This window comes from Suncus etruscus, chromosome 3 (assembly GCF_024139225.1).
Source record: "Suncus etruscus isolate mSunEtr1 chromosome 3, mSunEtr1.pri.cur, whole genome shotgun sequence".
NCBI lineage: Eukaryota > Metazoa > Chordata > Mammalia > Eulipotyphla > Soricidae > Suncus > Suncus etruscus.
Window position 1 is genome coordinate 36,913,339 of NC_064850.1, and position 26,271 is coordinate 36,939,609.

General features: G+C 54.0%; 1 protein-coding gene across 1 annotated transcript in view; it reads right to left on the bottom strand.

Annotated features, from left to right (window-relative positions):
* Positions 1-26,271, bottom strand: part of ITPK1 (inositol-tetrakisphosphate 1-kinase) — a 92,117-nt gene that overhangs the window by 57,398 nt on the left and 8,448 nt on the right. The window contains exon 2 of the mRNA XM_049769857.1: positions 13,608-13,632. Coding sequence (XP_049625814.1) covers positions 13,608-13,632 — 25 coding nt within the window. The remainder of the gene's footprint in view (positions 1-13,607; positions 13,633-26,271) is intronic.

The following is a 26,271-nucleotide window of genomic DNA, read 5'->3' on the forward strand; positions in this document are numbered from 1 at the left end:
AGCAGAGGGAGGGGAAAGAGGGTGTGGGCCTTTCGGGGGCAGAAAGCCCAGTAGCCGCAGCCCTGCCCCAGGCTGGTTCCAGAGGAAGAACAGAGAAAATACAAAGACACTCACAAGAACTAGCCCGAGGGCCCCTAGTCTGGACAGGACCCAGGACTTCCCAGGCCAGGCTGAGCACAGAAGGGCATGGAGGCCCCAGTCCTGTTGGAATCCCTAAAGAACTTGCCCTCTGAGATCCTGCACTGCTGTCTGGGGTTGCTCGGGCCTGGATTGGGGTCCACACATACAGGCAAAGACCAGTTCCCTCTGTGGGCATGGGATCCCACACACTCGGGTCTTCCTAGTACCCCGGAGAGCCACTTTGGGGGGCCGCCTTGGAATGCTCCCTGAGGGATTCCCTAAGAGCACTATGGCAGATTCCAAGGCCTGAAGCCCAGAGTGTCCTCCTCACAGGAACACTTCTGAGGGCCCCCAAAAAGCAGCAGGGTGCAGCCAAGCATCGGACCTAACTCCACAGTGCACAGACCAGAACTCACCCTGCGTGTACCAGACTTGAACTCGTCATGGTTTCTAACTCACTCTGGCATCTGCTGTCCATCTGTGGTGGAACAAACCAGAGAGGCTCCAGGCGAGAGTGGGTGCTGGAAACTGCTCCCTGAACTGCTCCAGAACCCCCCTTCCTGAAGGATGCTCATGCCATTCCCTGGAGGCTACATCCCACTTATAGGCACTTTTGGGGGACCGCTTTGTGGCATTCCATATGCCCCTAAGCACTGCCAGGAGAAATTCCTGAACACAGATCCAGGAGTAATGCCTGAGCACCACTGGGTGTAAACCCCCATCCCCAAAAATAAAGAGCAGCAAGAAGGAAGATGCTTGGGATCCTCTCTCTCGGGGCATCTGTGATCTTTTTCTGCTGGTACAGTGGGGGGATCCTGCCTGCTAGGGATGGGAGAGACATTTGCTCAGCCTGAACCAAAAGCCCTGTTCCTGGCCCTGCTGGGCTTCTGCCCTGATATCTATTCTAATATCCTCGCTGCTGTGTGTCCTTGTGTTATGTCCCACCCCAACCCATCGCCTCTCTGGCCTAGTCACCACCCAGTCCCAGTGGACACTCTTCTCACCTGTTCCTGGGAGCCATGGACCCTGCTCATCTGCCCCCTGAGCTCAGGAGACAACTAAGGGACTATTTCTGCTTAGAGTGCTCAGAGGCCATTCCCAGATTTTGTGGGGGGACCCCCACAGTGCCAGGGTCAGAGCTGGAGGTCTGCAACTATCTCCCTGGCCCCGAACAGTACTTCTGGCTGTCGAACAAGCCAGGCAGTCCAAGACAGGCAAGAACAGAAGAGTATCTAGAGCTAGAGTCAGGGAGACCAGGCAGAGCTGGGGGACTGGCACAGAGGGTTGAACCTGGACCAAGGAAGGCCGAGCAGGCTTCTCAGAGGTGGTGTCTTCTATGAGGCCTTGAACCTGCTAGAGACGATGGCCAGGAGAATAGGGAGTGCAGAGTGGGGCAGGGCAAGATGAGGAGAGAAATAAAGAACCACCAGGCTTTCCAGGAAGGAGTGTCCCCAAAAGCTCAGCTTTTGGTGGGAGGTTCCTGAAAAAGTGCTCATCTGCAGATCAACCCAGTGGGTAGGTCCCTCAGACCCTCAGTGGATCCCCAAAACCCCACTTTAGGGCTTGTGAGGGCAGAAAGGCCAACAGGTGAGGCTGGTAGGAAGGGACCATTCCCCCTCCCTCACCCACCAAAGCAGGCTCTGGCCAAACAGCCAGGGCTCTGCTCCAGGACCTTCCACGCCAGGGCCGGAGCCCCCCCCCCATCCAGGGCTCCCCAAGCCCCCAAGTTGCTGTGACAACAGGCACAAACAGGGGAGCCCAGGCCTCAGCACCATAAACAAGCCTGACAGATTCAATAAATATAGATGTACTATACGGCAATTTGCAGGGAATTTATGAGAAATTAAAGACCAGGCCTGGACAATAAACATCCCATTTCAGAACCTGCCCCACTTCAAGTTCAATAAACCACAGGCAAGCATTTTTCCAGCATGACAATGCAGTCCCAACACCGGGCCGTGCCAGAAACACAGCCAGCCTGAGCTCCTCCAAAGCACAAATGTAGCCCTCTTGGGCACCTGTGCTGCCCGACTAGCCCCAGGGAGAATGGAACAGTGGCAGAACAAGCCTCATAGGCTAGAAAAGGAAGCAGAGGTCAGAGCATATGGGAGGCTGGAGATCGAACCCTGGTCAGCTGCGTGCAAGGAAAACACCCTCCCTGCCTTATCCCCACCTTACCCCCTACCAGTGCCTAGCCTCTATGCGCGGCTCTGGGTTCAAGAGCCATGTTCGGTCCTGATACAAGGGATTCGTCTGAGCCGGGGGGCAGGCAGGGACTACGCCAATTCCAACCCAATCTGCCAGCGGGCATCTGAGCATCTTCCAAAGGAACTTCCCTCTCTGAGTTCCGAGCGGCATCCTTCTGAGAGCTGCATTCTGTTCCCATGGCCCCTGGCGCACCCCAGTGCTGCACAGCTGGAAGGGGCCGAGGGTCCCTGGGCTTCACCTCCTCTCCTGGACTCTCTGGCTGGGCAGCATCTCATCTCCCACCCCCCACCAGACAGACCAGGGCCCAGATTAGGTGAAGGGCCAGTCCAGAACATTCTAGGATCGGCCAGGCCTTGCCTTCCTTAGACTCAGTAATAGCATGCACTCTGTCCCTGAGGATTCTTCCCTGTCCAGGGAGGGCCCCAACTCCAGTCAGGCTCCCAGTCCATCAGCTCAGTCCTAAAGGCCTCCTTTTCCCCAGTGGAATCAACTGAAAGACTATTGGTGAGATTCATTGCTCTGAGCTGGGCCGAGAAAGAAGGAGCCCAGAACACCAGCCCTCTAGCCCTGAGACCCAGAGGACACCCTACTAGATACACACCACAAAGATGGGAGACGTGGCCAGAGAGATAACACAACGAGGAGGGCACTTGCCTTGCAGGTGGATTTGATCCCCGGCATATCTCATAGGATCCCCAGAGCATGGCCAGGAGTCATCCCTGAGTGTAGAGCCAGGAGTAACGGTTGAGCATTGCCGGCTGTGGCCCAAAAACAAAGACAGAAGCCCCTCCACAAGATCCCCTGAAGTCACCTCAGGACCCAGAACACACACACACACACACACACACACACACCCCCCGAGTTGCCCAAAAACCTGCCCACAGTAGTCCAGCTGCCCCATCCAGGCCCTGGACAAGTTCAGAGAGGCTCTGCCACTTGCCTGGGACTGCACAGCCTCGAGGGGAGGGGCGGAAGGGGAAAGGCTTGATGTGAAGGTGCCCTGGAAACAAGGGGTACCTTCCCCAGCACCCGCCAGCCCAGCCCCTCTGTTCACCCTAGCAGGTGAGACACAAACGAGGAGCTGGGGGTGTCAATGCCCCACCCAGGTCACCAGCAGCTGCAGGGTGGGGGCACCATGTTGGGCTAGGAGCTGATCAGTCCCCAGTCTCTTTCCCCCCAGCTGCCATTCCCCGCCCCCATGGCACTGACGAGTGAGCTGTCCGGCGCCAAGTCCCGCATAGCAGTGGACAGCTAAGCCTTATAGGGCAGCTCGGGCTTGCTGGGGCACCCACACCCCCATTCTACAGACAGGCCCAGAGAGCTCCAGAGAAAGGTGGGGGAGGGAGGAGGAAGGAGAGAGATGGAAGGAGTGTGAGAAGGGAGAGAGACAAAAGGGGAGAGGGAATGAGATGGAGAAAAGAGGGGAGAGAAGGAAAGAGAGGAAAGGGAGAAAGAAGAGAGAGGTGAAGAAATAGAGGAGGGAAAGAGGCAGGAGGAGGGAGGGGAGGCCCTGAAGACCAGGAAGTTTGGCCAGTTGTAGTCTCTGAGCAGAGACCCCATGGGGGAGACTGTGGCCCCCTGAGGGGGGCAGCACCGTGGTAAAGGAGACCCCAAGAGTGTCAGCCTGTGTCTCCCCAAACAAGCAGCCAGGCAGATGCCTCAAGATCAGGGTGCCAGGTCTGGGGTGGGGCCACTGCTGGGCATGAACCCCTGTGGGCAACCCCCACTGTCCCAACTGGGGATGACCTCACACCCGGGGCCTCGCCCATCCAACCTGACTGCACTCCACCAAGGGGCACTTGGACCCCCTCCAGGACAACTGGACCACGGGGGCAGCACCGAGGGTGTGGAAGGGCGGGGTGTGTGCCTGCTTAGTCACCCTGCCCCAGTGCTCATCACCTCAGGGCTCATCACACCCCAATCCTCGTCCTACACCCTCAGTGCTCGGGCCCCATGACAGGTCCCATGCTGACAACAGAGGACAAGGAGGCAAGTCAGGGTGACCTGTCCTGGGTATGCTCAGGTTTCTCTCCTTAGGGCACAGAACTCCGAGTCCCAGCCTAATGAGCATGGGACTCACACCTAGCCATATCCCAGCCTGGTGGCCACTGAAGAGGAGGGTACATGACACTGATGAGTGCAAAGGAGGGAGCAAGACATCCTGAGACTTCCAAGAAGAACCAACTCCTTTTATTGCGGTTCTGCTTTTTTTCATTAGGTTGAGGTACTGCCTTTCCCAATGGCCTGGGATTTGCCTAAGATGGCAATGAGCCCCAGCAGCCTTGTCCTGCAAGGAGGTGACCTGGAACCTAGAAGTCAGTGCAGAGGATGGGGTGGCCCAAACATAAGAGAAAAAAGGCTTCCTATAATTTTTGGGGGGGTCACACCCGGCAGCGCTCAGAAATTGCTCCTGGAAGGCTCGGGGGACCATATGGGATTCGAACTACCATCCTTCTGCATTACATGCAAGGCAAATGCCCTACCTTCATGCTATCTCTCCAGCCCCAGCTTCCTGTAATTTTAGGGAGCCCCATAACCAGCTCTCAGTCACCCGAAGCCAGCAGCATCTCTGATACAGGCAGCAGTAAACATAGTATTTTCTTGAGATCACTATTATTTCCATTTGCTACTGACAAAAAGAACTGGAGTCCATGGGGTGCCACCCTTAAAGTCCAAGGGCTCCATTGACGTCACTGAGAATGTGCTGCTCTTCTTCTAATGTTCCCTTTCATCCAGGCCAAGACAACCATTTCCCCTAGCTCAGTGGCACAAGAACACAAGTGGGTTCAATCCCCGGCCCTCCCACATACGCACACCAGCAAGTCAGACTAGTGTTTCCTGGTCTCGGAAAACAACACTTTGTCTTGGGAGCAAATGGCACAGGGGGAGGGGGTGTCCTGGGAACTGACCCATTTGACCCAAGAAGCGCTTCTTCTTCCTCCATCACTGTCCTTCTATTAAACTCTCCTTCAAAGAAAGAGAGAGCAGAAAGCTGGGAATGTCCCCATGCTCTATCCCACGGAAGGGACTTGTCTTTCTGGGAAAACTCAAGTGGCAAATTCTCTAGCCAGAGCCAGAATTATCTGGTAAGGGCTCATCCTGTGTCAAGACGATGATATCCAGAGATGAGCATTTCCTGACCTTCCAGAAACAGTGCTACGTGACTGCAGCCTGATGCTGGGAGAGGAATGAAGGCCAGGCCCCATTTCCACCCACACTTCCCACCTGACCCACTGCCACACGCCAGGGGCCAGGACTCTGCTTCCTGGTCAGGCCACCAAGGCTCAAGTCCCAACCTCCAAGATCTTCTGGGTAGGAGAGAAAGAGAGGGATAAAGGAGGAAGGAAGGAAAAGAGGGGCAGAGAGGCAAAGAGGGAAAGACTGGGGGAAAAGAGAGAGAGGTATCTGCCACAGAGAGACTTGGAATGAGGGTAGGAAGAGGGAAACTGGGAACATTGGTTTCAGGAAACAAGCACTGATGAAAGGATGAGTGTTAGAACATTGTTATGATTGAAACTCAACTATCAACACTTTTTTTTAAACACTATCTCATAATGATTTTTTAAATTTAAATAAATAAAAAAATGAAGTCTTGGGGCCAGAGAGTTAGCACAGCAGTAGGGCGTTTGCTTGCAGAAGAATGATGGTTCGAATCCCGGAATCCCATATGGTCCCCTGAGCCTGCTGTGGGCAATTTCTGAGAATAGAGCCAGGAGTAGCCCCTGAGCGCTGCCGGGTGTGACCCAACCCCCCCCAATTAAGTCTCCTAGGAAGGAAATATGAGAAAATCAGGGAATGGAGGGGGTCATCAGATCCTGTATGAGCAAAAATGGGGGGACTAAAGATGGGAGGAGGCCTTCTGGAGACTAAGGTAAGGGGCAGCGTTTCCAACAACCTGTATCTGTAAACATTCACTATGTCCCTCTGATCTCAGAATTATTTCAGGTGGGGGGCCATAGCTGATGGTATTCAAGGATTACTCCTGACTCTATGCTCAGGTTTCACTCCTGGCAGTGCTCAACAGACCATAAGGGATGCTGGGGTCAAACCCAAGTCAACTAGTGCAAGGCAAGCGCCCTCCCTGTTGTGCTATTGCTCCAGTCCCTAATCTCAGGCTCCGGGTAAGATGCACCCAGAGTTCAGAACCACAGTAGGCTAGTCCAGGGACCCACAGAAGAATGAAGTGGGGTCCCTGAAGAGCTTATGAAGATGGGGGCATGGGACATTCTTGGGTGCCAGGTCACACACAGCACAAGACAGGAAAAGGCCCAGGGCCTGGGGTTCCCGAAGGTTTGGAGAAGAGTTGGGACTGAGGATAAGATGGCCTGAAGCAGGAAGGGGTCTGAGGGAAGGGTATCCACCCTGGTCCTGGGCATTGTGACAGCTGGCAACAGAGCGGCCCCCAAGGAGGGGGGAGAGTATACCCCGGTCAGGGGAGCTGAAGCTGATCCCAGAAGTGCACAGGGCTGCCCGCATCCACCACCATCAAATTCTACCTTGGATTGTGGAATTGGGAATACCACTGGGGATGTTAGTACAAAGAGTCTGAGTGCAAAGTTTGAGGACCCAAGACCCTCATCATAGACCAGCAGAGCTGATCAGTGGTCACAGGGACACCCAGAGAGCAGAGAACCCTGCTGTTGTGGTGACAGTTGCTTCCGAGAATGGGGAAAGGCTCAGCATACAATGCTCACATTCCTTCGGCTGCAGAGCTGGCAAAGCCCAGCCTGGACTCCCAGCACAAGTGACCAAGAACAGCACTGCAAACGGCCCAACCACTACCGGGACTGAACCCTGAGAACAGGCCAGGAGAAAATCCTATGTACAACATGCACAACTTTTGGATATAGACCCAATTTTTTTTTTAATTTTTAGTTTTAAAAACATATGAGCCAGGAAAACTTTGGGGTCTTCTTAGCATGAAGGTGAGCAGCCTCCCCTGGACCCCTTGTACTTCTAAAAGCCCCAACAGCCACAGCCACGTCCCACAGCCACCACTATGTCAGCTCATGGGCCCCACTCCACAGATTCTGGAATTCCTGTAGCATGTGGCTCCCAATTTTTCCAATACTGATACCTCAGTAGGCTGGCATCAAATTAGATGTGAAAAGTAGCATAGAAGCCACCTACATTCAACAAACAAAACCAGCAACATAAAAAGTTCGAATAGCAACACACAGATCAGTAAACCTTCAGACAATAACTTAATGACCCCACTGTAAGATAAGTTTTCACAAATGCTTTTTTAGGGCCAGAGTGACAGCACAGTGGGAAGGGAGTTTGCCTTGCACTCAGTTGACTGGGTTCGATCCCTGGCATCCCATTTGGTCCTCCTGAGCCTGCCAAGAATGATTTCTTGCCAAGAAAAACCCCTGAGTGCTGCCAAGTGAAGCCCAGAAACAAACCCCCCCCAAAAAGAGTTTTTTTACTAGGTGTTTTCTTCCCCGATAATTCCAGTACCAAGGAATAGAAAATGAATTGTCTCATGACTACCAAGGACAAGCTTGAGTGCAGATGGGAAACTGAGGACATTGATGGAAGAAGGAAGGTTACACTGGTGGTGGAACTTGTATTGAAATATGGAATGCCAGAAACAACTATATTATGAGCAACTCTGTACACCATGGTGTTTAAATAAATAAATAAATAAAATTTAAAAGAGAAAGAGATAAGCCAGTGACACAAAAGGCTGGGACACATGCACAAGGTGTGGATTGATCCCCAGTTCATGATCCAGAGTGCCAAACTAGAAGCCCCTGCATACCACAAGGTAAAAAGGAAAACCAAAAGGCCCAAAGCAAAACCAGAGGAAAGACTACAGATAAACAAAGCCTCAAATCACTTTCCTGAAGCTTTAGGCCTTCATTTCCATGTTGTCTCCAAGGTTCTCTTCTGTGAACGGGGAGTATATTTAACCGTGCCTAAGGCACTTGCCTTTCTGTCCTGGGTAGAACAGCCAAGTCCTCTAAGCATACCCCAGGCCAGGTCCTGCTCCCCAGGGGCACAAGTCCGGGTACATGCCACTGGGGGTACAGGCCACTGGGGCCTGGGCAGCTGAACTGCACTGGCACAGAGCATAGGGGCAGGTGTGGAGGCACAGACAGGAACATGCAAGCAGGGAGGCAACTTCTTAGCAAAGGTTCCGGGCTATTCCTGGTCTGGCTAAGAGCTTCTTCCGGCTTCTCACGGTGCTGCCAGTTGGGCCCAGGGCCTTCACAAAAGTCTTAGGCCAGGCAGGGACCCCACACCCCTCACATTAAAGGCGCACCAGTGGCGTGACCAAAATGTCTCATCTGTCATATGTACGCTGCTAGGCTGGGAACCCGGAACTGTTGGCTCTGGGTCACTGACTCTGGCAGGGTCACTACTATGTGGACAGGCGCTACTCTCCAAGCAGCAGGCACTGGGCGTCTAGCCCACTGGGAACACCTTTCCATCCTCTCCCTCTGCCTCTATCTCTGCGTGAAAGAGGAGCTTACTGATCCTGTCCCATGAGATCGTGGAAACATGTGACTCCCGACTGGGGAGTCACAGCCCGGCTCAGGCCAGGCTAGGGTGAGGATCCATCCCCCTTTCCTCTACCCCTACAGGTCAATGTCTGGCTTCCCCTAAAAGAACCTCTGAGCTTTCAAAAAAAAGGCTACCCCGGTCCTGTGAACCACAGCCCAAAGCCACGGAGCACTCACTGCACCCACACTTGGGGCTATTCTTGAGTCGAACAACCTCAAAGATAAAAATAAAATGGACAGAACTAATACTGACAGCCCATACTGATTGTCACACAGGGTCACATGAGCTGGTTCCCACACTGTCCTCACAGTCATTTGTCTTTAAAAGGTGACTAATGAATATCCACTGTGGGGCCAGAGAGATAGCATGGAGGTAAGCATATTTGCCTTGTATGCAGAAGGTTGGTGGTTCTAATCCCGGCATCCCATATGGTCCCCTGAGCCTGTCAGGAGCGATTTCTGAGCACAAAGTCAGGAATAACCACTGAGCACTGCCGGGTGTGACCCCCCCCCCAAATAAAGAATAAAGACTTAAGTAACAGAACTCTCCCGCCATCCCAAGTAGTCAGCACGGAGAAATGCTATGGACCACCACAGTTGCATAGACACCTCTGGGTTAAACATGTTGGGGCCCAGTGATTGTATGTTGAATGTTGGGTTGAATGCTCCACAGTCCTCAATGGGGACAGGAGAATCCCATATCCCCTATCCAGGAGGATAGGAGAAGCTGGTGCCTGAGTCCACCGCATAGCAGAATGTTCCAACACGGGACCAGGTGGACCCTCCCAGGCACCCACAGCAACTCAGGACACAGGGTCAGAGGTGTCGGTTAGCTCAGGCCGAGAATGGGGTTATTCTAGTTTTTGCTGTTCCGCAGAGCCAGGGACTGGCTCCAAGGCAAGTGCTCTGCAGCTGAGCCTCATCTGCAGCCGTGGAATTTGGGGGTCTGGCCACGTGTCTCAGGCAGCCTCTGTGCAGTGGGCACAATCGACACCACTAGCCGGGCTCTCCCGCCCTCCTTCAGGAAGTTTTCCTGGCTGACCAATTGGGTAAAGTGAGCCTCCATGCTTGTGACACTGATCCTGACCCCTTGTCTTCTGGTTGCCCACCACAGACCTCAGAGAGCTGAAGAGAGCTGATTTGAGGCCAGGCACACAGGTACACAGCAGGCAGCCAGAAAGTTTGCTGTTAATACTGGTGCAAGGACAGCCCAGAGCAGTGGTCCTCAAACTATGGCCCGCGGGCCACATATTGTATTTGTATCTGTTTTGTTTCTTCATTGCAAAATAAGATATATGCAGTGTGCATAAGAATTCGTTAATAAGTTTTGTTTTTACTATAGTTAGACCCTCCAATGGTCTGAGGGACAGTGAATTGGCCCTGTTTAAAAAGTTTGAGGACCCCTGGCCCAGACCATTACCACTGTGTCAATTATCGCCAATCTGACAAGAGTCTATGACCATCACTACTTTGAAGGCATCTACAGCCATCATCAATCTAACAGGCAACTACAACCATCACTAACCTGACAGAAGTGAACATCATAACCATGTCAGGCATCTACAACCTGACAGGAGTCTATGATCATCACCACCATAAAGGCATCTACAGTGATCACTAACCTGACAGGAATCTACAGCTACCACCAGCCTGAGAGGCATACACAGCCATCACCAAGTTGACAGGAGTCTATAACCATCACCACCAAGAAGGTATCTTCAACCACCATCAACCTGATAGGTAACTACAATTATTACTAACCTGACAGTCCACTATGACCATCACTGAACTGACAGGAGTCCGCAGCCATTCTATAACCATGATCACCATGACTTGCATCTACATCATCACTGACTTTACTGGCCTCCCACAACCAACATGACAGGCATCTGTGGTCATCACTAAGAGACAGGAGCCTACAGACCAGTCATCAACATGACAGGCACCCCTTGGAATGCAGGCAGTAATGGTCGAGGCGAAGCCAGTCCTTCTCTTCTTGCCTTTGAACCCGAGCCCCAGCACTGACCCCAGAGTGGCATCCAGGGAGGGCTGCACTCCCAGGATAGACAATACCAGGTTTTCTTTCACTCTCACCACACCCATAGTCTAATAGACCCAAATTAGGGGCCACACAGATACCTACTGCCACGGCCCTCTGAACTCCATGAACATAGTGGCTGCAGCATCTCAGGGGCCAGATCACGGGGGTCCTCAGTGCCTGAGAGCCTGTCTGACTAGGCCGATGACCCGCTCCAGAGTGAACCCCACATCAGAGGCCAGATCTGAGAAGTAAACCGAGTAATGAATGATGCCCCAGAGTGACCTACCCACCAAACCCCAGAATAAATGTTTAAATCCATGAGCGATTTGCACATTTCCAGGCTGACACCTAAAATTTCTCATGGTAGGTTTCAGACCTTGTAGAGGATGTAATTTCCAAGGCTTGGTAAATATTAACATTTCAGAAGAAAACTGTTACTGTTTCTCTTTCAAATGGATCCAATGGAATCCAACCCCCTGGGTCATTTGCGATCCACCACCATCCATCTTAAAAGCCCACAATTAAACCTTCTCCAATAGCCAAGAACGGAGCCCCACTCTGCTGGCCTCCCCCAAATGCCATCCCCAGTCCCCAATGCTCAGAGCTAGCTCCCTTCCTGGTATGTTTTATAGTCAAAGGACTTTTATTGATGGCTCCATTATACTCCGAGGTAAAAAATACATAGGTTTTCATCTTCTTTTTAATTTTGTAGAACCATAAAACTTGCCATGGCGATTTTTTCCTTCTAAATGAAATTTTTATGCCAAGGACAAATGAGTATATAACTGATCAACATGACTCAAACACGCTACCAATTTGTGCAAGTACAAAACACAAGTACAATTTTAGAAATACATTTCAGAAGATATAAAAAAGAAAACAACCATCTTGGAAGAAAGAAAATGGAATGTTTTGGGAAACATCTCATGTATCCACAGATATTACCTAATGTCGAAATAATAGAGTTAGTAGTTATCTGTATGTGTGTGTATGTATAATGGTCCTTTTTGCCTCCACTGTCCAATTTTTGGGGGGCTGTTAGTTGTTTGGGGGCCATATCAAGCAGTGCCCAGGGTTTTGTCCTAGTTCTACACTCACGAATTATTCCTGGCAGGCTTGGGGGACCATATGGGATGCCGGGGATCTAGCCTAGGTCAACTGCGTACAGGGTAAACACCCTCCCCACTGTGCTATACCTCTGACCCCTCCAAGTTCTCTCGGTTTTTTTGTTTTATTTTTGTTTTTTTGTTTTTTTTTTTTTTGTCACACATGGCAGCACTTGGGTTTCTCCTAAGTCTATACTCAGAAAAACCTCCAAGGGACCATATGGGATGCCAGGGGTGGATCCCTGGTCAGCCTCATACAAGGCGAACACCCTCCCTGCTATGCTATTGCTTTGGTTCTTCCAGAGGGGGCCAGGCCACACTCTCTGCATTGCTCAGCCCTGAGGTGTACGTCCAGCCAGGCCTCCACTCTGCCCTTCCCCTTATGCTATATTGCCCTGCCTCTTTTCCACTTTTATAGTCACAAGTGCTGAAATCACTTCTTCAAATAAGCAGAGATGGCCTGGAAAAGCGCGTTCCCACAGCAGATTCCCTGCATTCCTGCAGCATGAGAAGCCTGAGCTGCTGGGAATGGGTAGCCAGTAAAGTCGCTGCAAGCAGGGCCCGTGCACTGGGAAACGTCTCAATCTGCTGCAAGCTAAGGGGTGACGGCAGCAGCGCCTGCCAAGGGGGTCCAGGGCCTCGCCTGAGTTTAGAGCTGCCGGTTTCCACGCGGATGCCTGGTTTCCCGTGTACCAGGTGCCAGCCACCCCAAAGGAAAAAGATAACCACTCTACACAAACATGCTTGACATGGAAGGAAAACTGAGGCACCAACTGGACAGTCCCTGGTGCCCAGAGCACACAGAGCCAGAACAGGGACCCTTGGCCACTGTGTGTCACCCTGAAACATGCAGACTGCGGGGATGAACTGACTGTGGAAGGAGGTGGCCAGGGAGGGTGGCGTTTCCAACGTTCTTCCCAAAGTTCGGGCATGGGAAGCAACATGGGAGGCAGCTGAGACCCACAAGGTGTGCTTCCTTTAACACAGCCCTGCCCTCCTATCCAACCTGGGAGACCAGGGGGGTCACAAGCGTCACTTTCAAACCCTTGATGCTGGTACCTGGTCTACCCAGGTACCCGATAAACATCAGAAATGGCCAGTGTCAGTGGTCACATTCGGGAGAGAGGCCTGAGTGGGACAACCCAGCCCTGTGTGGGTGGTGGTTCCCAGCCAGGGGCCGGCATCTTCTGTTAAGTGGCGATGCCAGGCAGAGAACATTCAGGACACAGGACAGCCTGGTATGTCGAGGACAGAGCTGGCGAGGTGAGTGGGAACCCGGGATCATTGGGAAATGCATTCAGTGCCACCAGGACCCACTCTTCCCCACCTGGAGCATGGAGTGATGGAACCTCCCGGAAGAGACTTGTGGAATGGTCAAGATTCAGGTGACAGCCACATCCCCAATGGGGTTCATTCCATGACATCCAGCTGGGCCCCCCAAACACACACTCAGAAGCTCTTTGAATCCAAGATTCTGGTCCCACATCTTGGCAGTGCCAGGGAGAAACCACATGCAGTCCAAAGGGAGTTATAAAAGGGACACACACACACCCTCCCCCCCCCCCCCGGGAGGACAAGAACCGGCAGGAGGTGGGGAGCACCCCAACATGGGGCAGCACTCACCTGCACAACCTCGATCCCACGCTTTCTGTGGAGAGAAACAGAGAAAGCCAAGGTTACTCCCACAGGCAGCAAGCATCCTTACAGATTCTTCCAGAACATTCCCCAGAGATGCAGGCAGCAGCTCTTGGGCAGACTCCCCAGAAGAGCCTGGGCAGGGTTACGAATGCCAGGTCACTCTGGTCTGACACAGGCTGAGACAGATGTACCCAGACCCCCAGGTCACTGGCTTCCAACGGTGATGGGGGTTGCCTCTCACGGCCTGAGCCACGCCCAGAGGTGAGACCCACCATTTACCTGCAGAGGCTCCTAAAAAACTCTAAAAACCCAGCCCGCCTGCTGGTCCCCAGAACAGCTGCAGCAGGACCAGTGCAGTGGCAAGGAATACCCACCCCACCATACCACACACACACACCCCACCCCTGCACTCTTGCCACCCCCAGCACTGCCTCTGGGAACCCCTCCAAGGGAATCCACACATGTTCTGCATCCTCAGCACACCCCACCCCATCTCTGCAACAAGTAGGGACAGGACCCTCAGAATCAGCAAGGGAGCAGGGAAGGGTGCACACAGGGAGGACGGGAGCAGGAGCAGGGTGAGTTGGGGGGGGGGGGCTGTAGGATCGGGCTCCTCCACCATCTGCTAGACTCCAGGGTCAGTTTCCAGCATTTCCATGCCTAGGGGTGCCCAGAGCTTGGTGAGGATGCCAACCAAGTGGTGCCAGAATGGGCCAGTACAGTTCTGTTCCTCTTCCTCCTCTTCTTCTTCCTCTTCCTCTTCCTCCTCCTCTAAGGAGGCCCACATCAGGACACCAGGCTGGTCCAAGTCTGGGTATCTGGCACAATGCCGGGGCCCAGTGAAGACTCGGAGACCTGGGGAACCACAAAGGTTCCCCAAAGGGGACTGGCCCTCAGTGTGTCACTCACAGAGGCCTGATGTAGATGCTCAGTGTCCCGGGAGGGACCCAACTCCCCTCAAAACACCTCTACCTACAGTCCCCTCCCCATCCTCAGCACAGAGAGGCTGAGCAACTGGCCTGTGCTGTTTATCCAATGGGGCTCAGTTGAATAATGGTCCCTCCCTGGTTAGACCCAGTCATGCTATGTAGATGGCACACTCACAGCATGCAGGGAAAAACGGTCAACTGCCCAAATGGCTCAACATACTGCTGGTCCTCCCTGCCCTCAGCTCCCCTAGACCACCAGGAATAGACCCCCAAAGTGGAGCGGGTGGCCCCATGCTAGAAGGAGTTGGCCAGTGAGGCCAGGACAGGCCACAGGTACATGTGGCCACAGGGGAGACATTTCTGTTGGTCCCAAGTAGGGCAGTGCCACCAGCACTCAGGGAACTGCGACCATCAAAGTGGCAGAAGCACCACAAGGCCGGCCCTGCCCGCCACACAGAGGTTGAAAATGAGGACCCCAGGGTCAGTCTGGGCGGGAACAGGGGCACCCCATGTCCACCCATGTCTGTCCTATAGCAGAAACAGAGCCTGCCAGGGACACCCATTCCCAGAGCAAGAATGACCCTTTATAGACACCCCCAAATTTTTAGCACCCCCCCAAGGCATAGGAGGGGTAACCACCGAGCCCCTCACAAGGCCCTCCCTGGAGGTGCCCCATTCTCTGGACAGGGACCCCTGCCCCTCACAGGGGCCTAAAGCAGGCAGTAAAGATCATCTGAGTCTCACTCACTGACCTCCAAGCCACCCTTGGATGCAGGTCTCCTCAGGCCCTGCCCATCCAGCCCAGTTCTGAGCCCAGATTAGGAATCCCACCAGGCCACCAAAAGCCCACCATGACAAAGCACTGTGGACTTCTTGCCCATGTAAGACATCAGAAACTGAAACGGCCCAATGCAAAGGCAATACAAGAAGAGAACTGGAAAGTCAGGATGGATATGCGACTGTTGGGACAGTTCTAGAGGAGAGCAAGAGAAACTTGGAAATGTGTGTGTGTGTACGTGTGTGTATATGTGTGTAAGCTAGTATATGTGGCTATATATAAACTGGTGTGTATGTGACTGTGTCAGCTAATGTATGTGACGATATGCAAGCTGCTGTGTGTGTAAACTAGTATGTGTTATTTGTGTGTGAGAGCTTGTGACTATATGTAAGCTGGTGTGACAGTGTACATAAACTGGTGTGTGAGAATATATGTAAGCTGTTGTGCGTGTGTGTGTGTGTGTGTGTGTGTGTGTGTGCGCGCGCGCGCGCGTCAGTGTATGGGCACCAGAGAGAATATCTTGTCAGAGAGAGTATGTATGCATCTGATCATTTACCCAGTTCATGTGTGTGACTGTGTGTGTGTCTCCCATTCTCAAGCGGACAGTTCCGCTCTGTGTCCATCTGACTGGCCAGTCACCGCTGTGCTGTCATCACCCACTTTCCGCTGGCCACACCTGCCCTTGTGATTTTTTTCCCTTTCTAAGGTTGACAGGCCCAGGGTCTGCACCATAGGAGCTGCAGAGTCAGAGTCCCACAGACCCAAGACCAGCTCTGGGAGCCCAGGAGACCTGGATGCCACCCCAAGCAGGTCCTGCCAGGCTGTGAGTGGACTGTCGCAGGTCGCAGGTTGTGGGCAGGCCGTGAGCAGTAAACCTCCCCCCACAGGAAGGCAGACACGCTAGATTCTGGCCATGGCAGCTCCTCTTAGGAACTCCCTCCACTTCCAGGAACAAGAAACTGAGGCAATAGGTGGACAGGAGCGGTCGAGGCTGTGCGCTCTGCCCTGCAGGTGACCAGCTCAGGCCAGGAACTGCCCCACCTGCCCTCTGCAAACACAGGTTCCTGCCAACCTCTGCTCTGCACCAGGAAACCCTGCAGCTAGGAGGCTTGAGTCCCACTGTCCACTGAGAGTGTCCTGCCCTGTCTGTCTCCTGACAGGGTTGGGCCTGAAATGACTCTGAGGATAGATGGAGGGTCTTCAGGAAGTGACAGTTTCCAGTCAGGCAGTGCTGTTTCCAGAAAGTCAGAAGGATCATAAACTGACACTACGCTACCCCCCAGAATCCCTAGGGGAGGTGAGACAGGTCTGAGGGCCTCTGAAATGCTTGTGGGTCACATCCAGAGGTACTCAGGGCTTACCCCAGCCAGGACTCAGGAGACCAGATGTAATGCTGGGGCTCGAACCTATTTTTTTTTTTTTTATTTAACTTAGTACCTGGACACGAGATGTCAAAGGCATTTGAAAGTGGGACGTAGGCGGACATGTGGGCCAGTTCGGAATATAACACCTCTGCAGGCTGCTTCCCGGCATCCAGGGACACATATCCCTGCCCCTCACATACACCCCATCCTGCCTCAGGGCTTCTGTGGGAGGGCTGGGGTTCCTCTACTCTGCTGCTTTCCCCCAACCACAACCAGGCAGAGCCTCCTTCGTGCTACCAACACCAGCAGGGCATCCAGCCTGGACACCCTAACAGGAGCCCTTGTTGGAGAGGTCAGACCCCACATCAGAGGGTGAAGGAGGCAGGAAAGAGTTGCAGGGAGACAGGAAGGGGGATGTCCCTGGGGTGCCACCTAGGCGCTGGAGCGGAGGCCCTTCTCCCTTTCCATGGCCACTGTCCCCACCCGCCCAGCCTTACAGCAGCTGTCAATCTCTCAATCTATAAATCACTCTCACACACAGATTTCTCCTTTTTTTTTTTTTTATTTATTTATTTGGTTGGTTTTTTGGGCCACACCTGGTGACGCTCAGGGGTTACTCCTGGCTCTGTGCTCAGAAATCACTCCTGGCTTGGGGGACCATATGGGAGGCCAGGGATCAAACCAAAGCCCATACCGGGTCAGCACATGCAAGACAAAAGCCCTACAGCTGCGCTATCACTCCAGCCCCCAACCACACACAGATTTCTGAGGTACTCTGGGGGGGGGGGGGGGGGTGGTACCAAGCCACCCAGGACAGCCCTGCTCACTGTTCTGCACCCTGGGATAGAGCCACTGAAGGTCTCTGACCTTGACCCTAACTGGTCAGCCTGGGAGACATTGTGTTTGGCCTGGGGGACACTGTGTCTGTCTCCCACTGCTGCATTCCCGCTTCGGACGTGGAGGCCGGAGACTGCAGATGCCTCCTCACGCCACCCTGAGGGCAGCCAGCCCTGCACAAGCTTGAGCTGAGTTATGTTGAACTGAGTTACGCTCCACTGAGCCTGCAAGCCCAGGCCTGTGGCCCCAGCCACACTCCTCACTCCTGGCCTCCTGGATCCCGGCCCTGAAGAGCCTCAGCCTGCACCCCATCACTCAGTGCCCCCAGACTCCCTGGCACCTGTCCCCACTCTAGCCCTGCTGAGGGGTGTCCCCTCAGAATAAGGATGGCCCAGGGAGGTGGTGCTAAGAAGGAGCTAGGAGTGTGGGGGTAACCAAGGCATAAGTGCAAAAGGTCCTGAGGCAGAAATCTGCTCAGAGTAGGGGCGGACCTGGGAAATGCAAAAGTGACTTTAGGGTTCCCAGGCCCTGGGGGCTGGTTCCTGAGCCATATAGCCTCTAGGCCAAGATGTCCTACTAAGCTGCCTTCAGGCCTAAATGAAGCCTAAGATAGGTGGTTATGTACTATCCTGAGCTGCACACCAAAACCTTAGAAATCTTTGTGTTCAAAGCCTGGCTGCTATGCATCCTCCAACCTGAACCTCCATCCTGAGAGCAAAGGACACACACACACACACACATGCATGAACGCACATGCCCGCACGCGTGGCCCCAGTTGGACCATGTGGGCTCCCGCGGTAGCCCGTCACTGTGCACGAGTGTCCAAGGAACCGCTTCACAAGTATCAGATGATCATCACAGGCACCAATCCCACGTGGGCCCCTGGGGGCCTCCCCACTGTACCAGGCCTGGCCTCCACTCCACTAACCCTCACCCCTCAACACTCCTCAGCAGTGGCCAATGAGGCCAGTGAATGCTCAACTGGCTGCATGCACAAAGGCCAGGCGCTGTGGGAAGAGAGGGGGAGGATCTCCATGCCAAGTACCCTGGCTGGGGGCTGGAGAGGGTGTGGGACCTCTTGGGGCACTGTGCACACCATGCCTGCTGGAGTCCAGCCCCAGGTAAACAGGCCTGAAGCTGGGACACCACGAGGATTAAGAAGACAGAGGTTAGACCAATAGCACAGCAGTAGGGCATTTGCCTTCTTGCACACAGCAAACCAGGAACCAACCCGGTTTGATCCCGGGAACCCCATGTGCTCCTGAGCCTGCCAGGAGCAATTTCTGAGCACAGAACCTGGAGGAACTCCTGAACACTGCTGGGTGTGGCCCAAAAACAAAAACAAAACAACAATAACTACTGAAAAAAAGTCCTTGGGGCCAGAGAGATGGCATGGAGGTAGAGCGTTTGCTTTGCATGCAGAAGGATGGTGGTTCAAATCCTGGCATCCCCAAGCCTGCCAGGAGCGATTTCTGAGCCAGAAGTAACCCCTGAGCACTGCCAGGTGTGACCCAAAAACAAAAAAGTCCTTAAGTAAACCAGGTAATGCAAATAAAGAGTCCTTAAATAAATCATCTCTTTCCACCACTCTCCTCGGACTGGCAACTCTAAGTCTCCAGCTGAACTTACTCATTTCCTGGATGTCTTCATAAACAACTCACGCCCGGGCCTGCAAAGGTACTGGAGTGCCACATGTGGAAACCAGACTGGGGGGGAGCAGGGGGCGCGGAGATCCACCTTGCCCAGCTCCAAGCCCTATACCCCACTCACGCTCACACTGATCTTCACCGGGCCAGGGACAATGGGGCAGGAAGGGGACAGGAGTCAGTCACAGCAGTGCTGGTCCAGTCCACTGTCTCAGTGGGACCCTCAGCCTACCTGGCCTGGCACCAACGAGACTGAGCCTGGCCCAACAGTGCTATTCGGGCCAGCAGGACAACCAAGGGGTGCTGAGGGAGTCATCAAGGCCACACCAAGGGGTTCTGGGGTCACAAGGCCACATCAGGGTCGTGCTGAGGGGGGTCACCAAGGCCACACTGGGGAGTACTGAGGGAGTCACCAAGGCTACAAGGCTACACCAAGATCCCAGACAGCTGTGATTCTCTAGCCAGGCCTCCTGACCCCAAGCCTAGAGAAGCAGTGGAACTAAGTGCCCTGGAGCACAGGGAGCCTGGAGGTGACCCCAGGGCCAGAGAGGGAGTAAGAGTTGATCTTGCCCTCAGGGAACAGCTGGGGGTCACATCACAGGCGAGTTTCTGGCTGCCAGACTAGGGCAAGGACAGCATCAGTGAGCAGAAGCATCAATGAGCAGGGGCCAGATTGAGCCAACACAGGAAGGCAGGGCAGAGTCAGGAGACAGCACAGTTCAACTCAGCGTGAGCCCAGGACAGGGGTGATAGAACGGAAGCCTCCTGGTGCCCCCTTCACCCTCACCTCCAAACAGGCCATGAGCTGCCCAAGCACCAAGGGGGCAACCCCCAAGACCAAAATCTTATTTAATTTTATTTTATGGCCACACCAGGCAATGTTCGGAAATCACTTCTGGCAGGCTGGGGGGAAGGCGGGACTATATGGGATGCCAGGGACTGAACCCAGCTGCGTGCAAGGCAAATGCCCTTCACGCTGTGCTCCAAGAACCAAATTGGGGGAGGGGGGTGTTGAGTCACACCTGACGGCACTCGGGTTCCTCCTGGCTCTGCACTCAAAAATCACATCTGGCAGGCTAAGGGATCCATATGGGATGCCAGAGGATCCCATGCCCATCCCACATGAGCCGCATACAAAGAAACACCCTACTGCTGTGCTATCACTCCAGCCCCAAGAATCAGTTTAAAAAAAAAAAATCAGGGAACCAGAGCAATAATACAGCAGTAGGGAGTTTGCCTTGCATGCAGCCAACCCCAGATGGTCTCCGGTTTGATCCTGGCATTGATTCCCGGGTGTGACCCCTAAAAAAATTTTTTTAAAGTATCAGGACCACATGAATGAGCAACACCAGGCTAAGAGCTGAAAGCCAGAGCAGGAGATGGATGTATCTGTGACATGCACAGACGGGCTGGAGTACGGAGGGTGGGAGGGTAACCCAGGGAATAATGGGGGGGGGGTGTCATAAGGGAGGGTGAGGCAAGGGTAGGTGTTGACAGCAGGGGAGAGTGTGGAGGATTCTATCCCAGACGGCCATCTCCAGTGGGAGGCCCCTGACAGCACTAGACCCTGGATCATGACTCAGGCACCACCCAGCATCCCCCCTAAAGCAGGGGTCTCAAACTCAATTTACCTGGGGGCCGCCGGAGGCAAAGTCGGAGTGAGGCAGGGCCGCATAGGGATTTCGCTTACCGAATATTCGCAATAAAAAATCGCATTAGTAAGAAAAAAAAAAGCAAAAAATCACATTAAACATTTGCACACCCCGAACGGAACTGCTCGGGGTATGCGAATGTTTAATGCGATTTTTTTCTTACTAATGCGATGTTTATTGCGATTATTCAGTAAGCGAATAATCGCGAATACTGCGATATTTGAAGGCCGACCTCGGGCCACAAAATGTTGTACGGAGGGCCGAAAATGTCGAGTTTGAGACCCCTGCCCTAAAGCAAAGCCTGTTGGAACTGGTCCACCATGGGTCTGATGTCTGATGCCCACGGAAGGTGGCCAGGCTGGGAGGCTTCACATCAGTCCCCACCCCTGCCCATGTCCACCACACACTGGGCTGATGGGTGGCATGGGGGTCTCGGGCAAACTGAGCCCAAGGCAAGCAGGGCCTAGCAGAGTAGGTTGCCAAGGGCATTGCTGTGCCACAGCCTCAGGCACCTGCCCACTGCAGAGGGACAAAGGGACAGGTAGACTTGGGGCTACATTGGCCCCCACTCACAGGCCCCAGGCTGCTGCCCACCAGCCAGGCATCACCTACACCCCTGGCTAGAGGCCCTGCTGATCCAGAAAGCAGAAGCTCGGTCCAAAGTGACCCCCAGTCCTCCCTAGTGGGCTCATGAAGGTGGAACTATGTTCCTCAGCCCACTCACCCGTGAGCCTAAGTCCCATCTGGACACACAGAGGTTCTTATGACTCCCAAGCACTCAGCCCATCTGATCTCAAACTTCTCCACACGGATTACCCTGGGGAAATGGGTGCAGGGAGACGGTAGTCAACAACTCTCTCGGTAGAGAATAGCTCACCTGGGACCCCACAGCCTCCTGGGAACTTTAGAACACAACTTCGGGGTTTCTAAGACCAGGATCTATGCAGCATTCCAAGGGGATTAACAGCAAAACTAAGGGGCCGGAATAATAGCAAAGTGGGTAAGGCATTTGCTTGCATGAGGCCGACCCTGATACAATCCCCGGCATCCCATAGGGTCCTCCTGAACCTGCCAGGAGTGATTTCTGAGCACAGAGCCAGGAGTAACCCCTGAGCACCACTGAGTGTGGCCCCAAACAAAACAAAACAAAACAGCAAAACTTGGGAGGTTCGAAGAACAATCCCGACTGGGGGTTTCCCTTCTGAAAAGGGGGTGGCAGACTGACTATGCAAATCTCCTATTCTCTGCTTCTCCAGAATCAAAGACACCTCCAGTCCTACAAAGAAACATGAGACAATGTGGAAACACGTGAATTCATATGAATGGAATTCATATGAATGAATGAATGATTCTGATCATATATACAGAGGACAAAGTCCATCTGGCCCTGGGAACCCGGGAACCTAGGCTGGCCATGTCCGGCAGCAAGAGACCAAAGGCAGAACTGGGCCTCTCCAGGCTGAGGTGGGATGGGTATCCCATTTCTGGGGCAGAAGAGACTCAGTGCCCGAGGGCCTCGCCTGTGGCTGACCACAGACACACAACGTCCTGAAAGGCCACCACACAAGAGGGGAAACCGAGTCAATATTGAAGGCACCTTCCTCTTACCACCCCATCCCAGTGTGGAGCTGGGGCACTGGCTCTACTATTGAGCTGCCCCTGCTAAGTGATGACCAGAGTGACTCAGGACAGTGTGAGGCTCGGTCACCATCAAGATGACACTGCAGTGAACAAGTGGGGAAGGAGGCATGACAGCCAACATCTGTCGTTTGATGGACACCATGGGGAGACTGGAAGAGATCATCCACCATGGGAGTGACAGGCCACAACAGAGACATCAGGAAAACAAGTATGCAGCTGCACGGGACCCTCATGCTGAGGGTTTTCACCCTTGGGTGCGAAAATGGTGCAGGACCAGCCATTTCTATGCCAAATATGTAGGGAAGCCGAAGAGCCTGGCCTAGAAGTGTGCGGGGCCACAGGTTGGATCTCTGGTGCCACCCACATGCACTGGGCACCCAGGTGAGTGCAGTGTAACCACCACAGCTGAGCCAGCATCCAGGCCATGTGAGGCTGAGGGAGAAAGGAAAGGAAAGGGGAGGGGAGGGGAGGGGAAGGGAGGGGAGGGGAGGGGAGGGGAGGGGAGGGGAGGGGAGGGGAGGGAAGGGAAGGGAAGGGAAGGGAAGGGAAGGGAAGGGAAGGGAAGGGAAGGGAAGGGAAGGGAAGGGAAGGGAAGGGAAGGGAAGGGAAGGGAAGGGAAGGAGGAAGGGTTTTTTTAAACATTCAAAATGACATTTTGGGGGCCAGAGCGATAGCACAGTGGGGAGGGTGTTTGCCTTGTACAACCAGGTTCAATCTCCAGCATCCCATATGGTCCCCCAAGCCTGCCAGGAGTGATTTCTGAGCATAGAACCAGGAGTAACCCCTGAACACCACCAGGTGTGGCCCAAAAACCAAGAAAATTTAAAAAAGAAACACAAAGATTTTATTTTACAATGCCCACCTATGACCCCAAGAGTGAACCTGGGGATCAGGGATTGAATGCCTGTAGCACTGGGCTCCGAGAACTGCTAGGCATGCTAGGCATCGCAGGCAGAATACCTCCATGAGTGACCGACCCCCAGCTCCCTATGTGCTCGGGAAGTGAAAGGCAAAAACCAGAAACACTCATCATGAAGATGTGAGCAGAGAGCACAGGCCTAGCTCCTCGGGAGGTGGGCAAAGAGGGTGAGGGAGTAGGCAGGGGCTGTGACAGGGCAGTGTTGTCAGCGAGGTCAGGCACCAGGGTCAATGGGGCCATCTCCACGCAGGGGTCCTGGCTCCCCATTCTTGTGGCCAAAAGGCAGGCAGGATGCCGGCGGGCAGGAACAACCGACCCCCATCAGCACCCTGGAAGGGTTCCCATGAGCAACTCCTTCCCCTGGTCATAATCAGAAGTAAGTTCCCAATCTCTAAAGGGGGAAACAACAGATGTAAGAGGACTGTTGTCCCCACCACCCCCAAGAATCAGTACCCCAAATTGCCCCACAAGTGGGTGCTGGTCCCCCATTTTTTAAATTTTTTTGTTTGTTTTTTGGGCCACACCTGTTTGATGCTCAGGGGTTACTCCTGGCTAAGCGCTCAGAAATTGCCCCTGGCTTGGGGGGACCATATGGGATGCCAGGGAATTGAACCTCGGTCCTTCCTTGGCTAGCGATTGCAAGGCAGACACCTTACCTCACCGGCCCCACTGGTCCCCCATTTTACATGGGGCATCCATGTACCCCCAGAACGGAGCCTGAGTGCAGAGGAAGTCCCCAGGATGGAGTCAAGGCAGGGAGAAGTCCCAGAGTCTAACCAGCCCCGTTTTGGGTTACACGGCCGCTGGGACTCAGTCCAGGAAGGAAGGTGGGGAGCACTGGGCCCTTAGCAGGCTGGGAACCCCTAAAAGAGAGCCACGAGGGAATCTATCCTAATCCAGGCAAGCAGTGGCTCCCAAGATGTGGGCAGCACCAGATATAGACCGACCACACAGTGACTAACGCAGCACTGGTATATACCACCTGAGATCCAAGCCCTGGCCAAAGTACCTGCCAGCAGCTCTGCCCCCAGGCTCTCCCACACAGCAAAAAGCAGGAGGCCTCTGATGAACTACACACAGGTATGCAGGACCCCTTCCCCCAACAGTCAGAACATCCAAGGTACAAACATGCAAAGAAGGATACAAACACCACAGGGGTAAAGTACCAGCCATGCCAGGAGAAGCCAAGAAGGGGCAGAGGAGGGGTACCAAGGAGAGACTGGCACTGTCTTGGGGGTGTCTGTAGATCTGAGCTCTGAAGATCTCTAACTCTGGAAAATGAGCCGCCAGAATCCATGTTTAGTCAGGCCCCACCCTGCAAGGGGCTTGGGGGACAGCTGGAGGGGAAGCTGAGGCCACAGGGCACCTCAGGGCAGCAGGAGGGTCCCCAGGACTGAGGCCGCCCACCCAGGACCTCCAGCCTGGCACCAGACAAACAAACACGCAGGACCCCTCACATGTCCTGCATGGACATACCTGAGGCCTGTGTGGTGTCCCCCGAGAAAGGGGGCACTTCCAGCCAACCAGCCCAGAGCACGGCCAGGTGAGGTGAGCAGCAGGCCCAGACCCACCTCGGCACCCCCAAGAGCCCTCTCGCACTCCTCTAGCCCTACATGGCCCCATCTGAACTGCATAGTATCCACTGAACATGCAGTAGTAGAGGATGATCCACTCCCCAAGGCATCTTGAGCAAAGGGTACCAGGACTCCAGCCAGCGTCCCAGCATCCCTAAGAGCCTCCTTTGGGGTACCCTGTCCTGAACAGTCCCCTGCAAAAGGAGGGCTACACATATCCTGGTATATGATGATGCAACCCAGAGCAACCCCTGGCAGAGGTGCCCACAGGCTCTGAGCAGGGTCTACCAGGCTACAGGGGGTCAAGCCCCTTTCTAGTCCCAGAAAGGCCCCCACATGCAGCCCCTCCCCCAGAGCACTAAGGTTCCTCACAGCCCCACTCAACAGCTCAGACACGGGCCCTGCAAAGCCACTGACTGCCAGACCCTGGGGCCTACACCCCCCTCAAGCACGGGGCCGGAGCTGGCTGCGGTACCACTGATGGCTGTTTCCACAACACGATATTGTTTCTCCCACAAACAGCCCTGTGTCAAACCACAGCACCTCAGCCTTTCCCAAGTGCTACACACCCCCCAGGCCCTCCAGGCTGGCCAGCTGGGTCAGTTAAGGGGCAGGGTTTGGCACCCCCACACCCCACTGCCAGTCCTGTTCAGCACTGTCGTCTTCAAGGTCCCCACACACCCCACACCCCACACAACAGCTCAGACAAGTACCAGGAAAACAGCCCCAGCTTCTAGGGCCGGTGCAGGCAAAGGAACAGAGCTCAGGTGCAAAGTGCAGAGCTGGACATTGCAGAGAGACTCATGTCTGGGGTCAGCGCCTGCAAGGACCCAAAGGGACCCAGCACAGAATGGATGGGCAGCAGAGATGCCTGCATCGGGGCTGGACAGAAAACTGGAATATCAGAGGCCAAGATAGGGATCCTGGGCTCCACCCACTGGGACAAGCAGAGTCTGCCAGATGTGACCCCAAAACCAAGGGGAAAAAGCAGAAAAGGAAGAAAACAGCAGGTCCAGGCATATGGAAGGCTGGGATTAGCTGTCAGGGAAGAAAATAAATGAGAGAACACAGCGCTGACTCTGGGAGCTTCTGCACCAGAACCCAAGCCTGAACCTCTTCCCACTCCTGCCAGCCTGTGGAACACTCAGGCTGAGGGGAGAAAGGAGTCCTTTTGGTCTGTCATCACAGATCAAGTACCACGGGCCCCATCATAGTCAAATTTAGGTCATTGATATGTGTAGATGGATTTGAGGGTCCAGGGTTCAGGTGCCAGAATCTTGTAGATGTTGCTGGTGAGGTCCCATGTGAG